The following is a 5958-nucleotide window of genomic DNA, read 5'->3' on the forward strand; positions in this document are numbered from 1 at the left end:
GGATGATGGATGGATGGATGATGGATGGGTGGTGGATGGATTATGGATGGATGGATGATGGATGGATGATGGATGGATGGATTGTGTGTGGTTTTCCTTTCATTTGTGTTCATACATATTTCTAACAGACAGAACGTGTTCAGTGCAGACCTGAGCCAGCTCCTCACACTTGTGTTTTAGGGTGTATTCAGACGGGTAAAATCCTCCTGAACTTTGTGTTTGAAAACAAAACCATGTGACAAAAGATCTCCTCAGTCATTGGCCAGCAGTTATGAGAACAGGTCAAGACAAAAAGAGAAAGATGGATGTGCTGCAGTTTACAAACCCTGGTCAAGACAGTTCACTAATTTAAACTTTATATTTCGCTGACCAATTTTGAGCTTCTGTATGAAGGCCAAGTTCAACACTTCTTACTGCAACTTTACGGTTACTGGGGACGCTACGGCTACGAGGTACACTAATAAGTGTTTCTGACATATAGATTGTTTATGAAAAGCAATGTGCACCATGTTAAAAGTTGTCTTAACGAGCCTGCATTCATCAGACCACATTTAAGTGAGTTGGTGTTGCGTCGCCGCTCCATGTTTGTTTGCTAATAACCAGCTACGGTGGCCGTATTGGTTCAGTTATTTTGGTCTCAGAGCAGATCGTATTCAGACTGAGGAATCTCAGAGTGAACCCAAGTTCAGTCTGATTGGAAACTAACCAATGGTCTGAAAGCGGTTCCTGGTCCAGGACCAGAGCTCGCTTGCACAAATTCAAACTGAAACATTGTTCCAGATCATGGTGGGAAACAAACTCTGGTTCACTTTAAGCGGATCAGATGTGTCCAGTCTGAATAGACTCACACTTGTCTTTCATCAGAGGATCCCCCGTTGTCTTCAAAGATGTTGAACTTCATGTAAAGCAGAACTAGTTCACAGCAGCAGCCTAACGCGTCAGCTGATGACTGCTGCAGAGGGTGGGACTCTAAAGCAGAGTGAAACCCAGGTGGAGTGGGGGGCAATGTTTGTGCCTGATGTAGAAGCCCCCTTGTTTTAAATGTTTGCCCCCCCTTACCTGTGTTCGGTTGAAAGCCACTCGGGCAAACACAGCCTGGGAGACACTGGCCCTCTTCAGCTCGTCTCGGACCTGCTGGTAGATTTCAGAGGACACTTCTGCTGCTGTTGGGTTACTGCTGGGATGGTCGCCCCCTTTGGATGATCCACGAGGGATGGGCGGGTGGTTGAGGAACTGCTGGTTGAGGGCCTGGGGGTGCTGGTGGGCCAGCAGGCGGCTCACGGCTAGTTGCTGGTTGATGAGGTGGGCCATGGCGAGCTGTTGCCGGACCAGCTGGGGGGAGAGCTGGGGAGATAGCAGCCCACCTGGGCCCAGCAGGGGTTGCAGAGCCCCAGGTGGGGGCGGAGGTGGAGGGGGTGGGACCTGCCCCGAGCGCAGAGGAGGGCTGTGGTGCAGAGGGCCGTGAGGCGAGGGCTGCTGCTGAAGAGGAGGATGTTGGGGGGCCTGAGGAGCTTCGCCTGACCCCGCTTTGATCAGGGGGGTGCCAGCGTTCAGGTGGCTGAGCTGAGTGAGCCCAGACAGGTGAGGGGGGGGTCTCTGTCCCAGCAAACAGAAGTCTACCATGTTGTCCCTTTCAACTGAAGAACAGAGAAATGAACAAAGACTCAGACACACATCAGACGACCTGCTGAGCATCCCAGCCCCTACCTTTAATGTCAGCGGTGTCTCGCCCCGCCCACGACTTCTCCAGGTAATCACCTGCAAAGCAGAAACAACTGCAGTCTGCAACCAGTCCAGAACAATCAGAGCATCCAGATCATGGATTCTCACTAACAGACCCATGGAGGACATTTCAACGATCTAAACAATGTGGAGCTACAGAACCAGCTCCAGCAAAAACCTGACGGAGGTTCTGGAGCAGTAAGGCCCAATGACCGGCCTCTGGGTGTAGGCCCCAAGCTTCTATGAGATCAGACCAGCCAGCAGCTGCTGTCTGCATCAGGATTTTATCTAACATGAAACATAAAATGCTTTGATCTGATAAGAAATGAATCAAATTTATTATATTAGACCAAGACAATGGGATTTTGGTAAAACTTTGGTAAAACTAAAACGTTCATTAAACAACTTGCCCATGTTTTTTTAGACTTCAATATGAGGTCCTCACATGATGAAGTCCAAGCCTGCGCTCACAACCATCCGTTTGAGACAAGATGCTGGACAGTGTTTGCTGCACCTGCTCTGCCTCCTAATTGGACAATATGAAGTGAACTGTGCTGAGGCCGGCTCGGTCCAGATCATGGTTCAGAGGACTTTGGAGCCATTTGGATCTGTGTGATGGTTAAACATGCCAATTCTCCAAATCTATGATACTACTTCAGTAAAACAGAAACAGTTTGCTGTAAAACCCACAATGTAAACCAAACTGTGCTCTGAACTTAAAGGGTTAGTAATGGGCTGGGACAAAGCTAAAATAAGTATCCAGATATATTCCATATGTTCTAATGTATCAAACATAACAAATAATTACCGTTGACAAACGCAGGTTTTTGTAAAATTTGACAAATTAAATGACAAATCACACTCGCATTTCGCCCTGCTTCAGAAACGGCTCGATTTGGGTCACGTGACGCGTTGACGTCATATGAGTGAGACAGCGCCAGCAGCAGAATGCAGGCGGACCCAGGGTGTCTGCAGATACATGTATGTGTGTGCGCTGCAGCAAAGTTGAATTCTATAAACATCGGTGTTATGGTCTGACGGAGTATTAGGGCCACCAAAAATAAATAAATAAATAAATAAAATTATGATTTTTAAAGTCGTAAATTTACGAGATTTACAATCGAAATGAGCCTATTGTGAATGAACACTGTGAGCAGAACCAGACCGACTAAACTGTGAAAAGCTTCTGATTTCAACAGGTAAACTGAATGTTTAAAACATTGCACATGTTTGGAAGTTTCTTTGTTTGATTTGCAGTTTATTAATCATTGATGGTGGCTTGCAGGATCTCTGCAGATCCGTTGATGAAACCATCGACACTCGCAGCGGTCCACCAGTCATTTCTTCCTCCGTGAAAGATCAGATCTCATTCATTTCTGTGTGATGCTTTCATCTGAAGAGGAATCGTTTTCGGAATTTTCAGTGTACTTAGCTAACGTGACAGACTGTTGTCATCCCCTGTTGTTGTTGTGTGTTGAAACGGGACGATTCATGTGGAGAACGGGGCGTACGGAGCACTGTTTACATTCTCATTTTTTTTCTGCGCATGTCAGAGACATGCAGTAAGGTGGTGAAAGAGCTTCTGGGTATGTGAATAAAGTGAATAAATAAGTGAATAAATAAATAATAATAAAGTGGCGGACGGTCCTGCAAACATGTCTCTAAGCTCTTTATTTTGCATATGAAACTCTGCATTACCGACCCGGATAGTCAGCGTCATTGATGATTTGATTTAGAGTCGCCAAAAGGTTCCGATCTGTAAATAAAGCTTCACGAGATGCTCCACGTCTTCCAGCTTCGAGCATGGCTCTGATAAACGGACAGCTTTCGGTTTCATCGGCATTCTCAGCGTCACTGTCAGTGTCATTGCCAGATTGTGAGCTCTTACTTTACTTTAATTGATAGGGCTTTACAGTCCTCAAACCACAAACACCCGGCGCCTCTGAATCAGCGTCACTTTCAGAACAAATGTTTCCACAATCTGAGTCTGAAGACAGAATTGTGGACCTTGAAATATCGCCGCTATCGCTAGCTCCGACACGCAAAGGAGAAGCCATCTTGCTATGTTGACTCTGGTGACGTCACACGCACCACGTGACCACAACGGAGCTTTTGACCCGGAAGAGACAGGTTTGCCAAATTTGGCCTCAAAAATGCTGTTTTATTTCAATATTTAATGCTCAAAACACGCCAAAACATTTGGAAATGGTAAATATAAGGCGAAATACAGTTAACACCGAAAATGACCCACAACCCCATTACTAACCCTTTAAGGAAGGCTATATAGCAAAGTCTAATGTACCCTTTCAGCTCTATGAAAATAATATGTTCTAAGTCTCAAGTCCTTTTTCCATTCATTGGTGGATAGTAAACTAATAATAAGATGGAATACTCCATCCTACTGCAGTCCCTATTCCCTGAACAGGGAAAACTAGTACCAGGAACTGATTGTGACTGAACATGGATTAATTAAGATTGACTGCAGTTCTGAGAACCTCAGTCATGAAGTGGAGATGAAGTGAAACTGTAGATTCAAGGCTGAGTGAAACAGAAAAGCCTCACCTTTGACCTTCTTGTGCTTCTTGTACCAGCGACCAAACTCTTGGCACTTGGCAGTGGAGACGTTGGCATAATACGAACTGTTCACTATAGAGGAAATCATACTCTGACCGAAGAGAGCACAGAGACAGGTGATCACTACATGGAGGCACACACACCCACACCTCACACACCCCACACACACACTTTAGCACCTCTCTGGGTGGAAGAGGCACACTTTGGTAAAGAGTCACAACCATTCATCCAGATAAGAAGTTAGCGTGCACATATGGTCACCTGGGACAGCGGACACTCTTTGGCCAAAGTGCTTTGGTTCATTTCCCTCAGAAGCTCTCTGAGGGCGTTCCTGACTGTGGCGTGGTTCCACTGCTCCCAGGGCAGGTCCTCCAGCTTGGAGAAGCTGCAACGAGTCAAGAGCCAGCACCAGTCATGACCTTACCACACACATGAACCAGAACAGGGAAACAGCACTATCCTTGCTAACTGCTGATCATCTTGGGATCCCTCATGGGAAACAGTTGTGTGACTAACTAAAGAAAGCAGGCAGTAAATATATGAATTTATAGATGTTTGTGAGGGAAAAAGTGAATGAGCTAAGGAGTCATTCACCTCCACAACTCAATCAATCAATCAATCAAATTTTATTTATAAAAAAGCTCTTGTCATACTTCACGCAGTTCGAAGCGCTTTACATTAAAAACAAAAACATACACAAAATAAACCATTCACTCCCCCCCAACACATACAACTCATGATCCCACACACAATGAATATTTATAAAAATGACTTATAAATGAGAATTGTAAAATAAACTTAAGGCTTGGCTCTGCTGTGAGGAAACAGTATTGAGGATTCTATCATACCAGGACCAGCTCAGTCAAAGGAACATCGCCATGGCGCCCACCCAGACCGGGACAGCAACGGAGTCCACTCCACAGCTGTGAGGCTGCAGTGCAGGACTCCAGCCGCCCCAGCAAGGGCGAGAGCCACGGCAACGACCCAGACCAAGCAGACAAGCCCTGATATGATAAAACCCACAGGAAACACTGGGCTTAAAATCATAGTAAAATGTTTAAATAAGAGACATAAAATATTATTGAAAATATTAATACATTCACAAAATAAAATAAAATAATAAATAACATAATATATAAAAATAATAACATATATTAAAACTACAACAACAAATAAATAAGGACATAAGGTCAACTAAAAGCAGAATTAAAAAGGTGAGTCTTGAGTCTCTTCTTAAAAACCTCTATGGTCTCTGCGGCTCTGAGACTCTCCGGCAGGCTGTTCCAGAGGCGAGGACCATAATGGTAGAACAAAGCTTCACCATGTGTTTTGGTCCTCACCTTAGGAACAACCAACAGGCCGGTGCCGGAAGACCTCAGGGTCCGCGAGGGTTCATACTTTAAAAGAAGATCACTTAAATAAGAAGGCCCAAGACCATAAAAACATTTATAGACCATTAAAAGAATCTTAAAATCAATTCTGAAACGCACAGGGAGCCAATGCAGCAATTTTCAAACTGGTGTGATGTGTTCCCGCCCCCTGGTCCTCGTCAGAACTCGTGCCGCAGAGTTCTCTAATAATTGTAAGTTTGAGAGAGATTTTTGAGGTAAACCAGAGAGCAGGGCATTACAGTAATCTAAACGACTAAAAATAAAAGCATGC

At 44.9% G+C, this 5958-nt stretch overlaps 1 protein-coding gene across 1 annotated transcript in view; it reads right to left on the reverse strand.

Annotated features, from left to right (window-relative positions):
• Positions 1 to 5958, reverse strand: part of satb2 (SATB homeobox 2) — a 61563-nt gene that overhangs the window by 26851 nt on the left and 28754 nt on the right. The window contains exons 5-8 of the mRNA XM_024260514.2: positions 4558 to 4681; positions 4285 to 4387; positions 1708 to 1758; positions 1060 to 1637 (exon numbers count right to left, since the gene is read on the reverse strand). Of these exons, the coding sequence (XP_024116282.1) occupies positions 1060 to 1637; positions 1708 to 1758; positions 4285 to 4387; positions 4558 to 4681 (856 nt within the window). The remainder of the gene's footprint in view (positions 1 to 1059; positions 1638 to 1707; positions 1759 to 4284; positions 4388 to 4557; positions 4682 to 5958) is intronic.

This window comes from Oryzias melastigma, linkage group LG21 (assembly GCF_002922805.2).
Source record: "Oryzias melastigma strain HK-1 linkage group LG21, ASM292280v2, whole genome shotgun sequence".
NCBI lineage: Eukaryota > Metazoa > Chordata > Actinopteri > Beloniformes > Adrianichthyidae > Oryzias > Oryzias melastigma.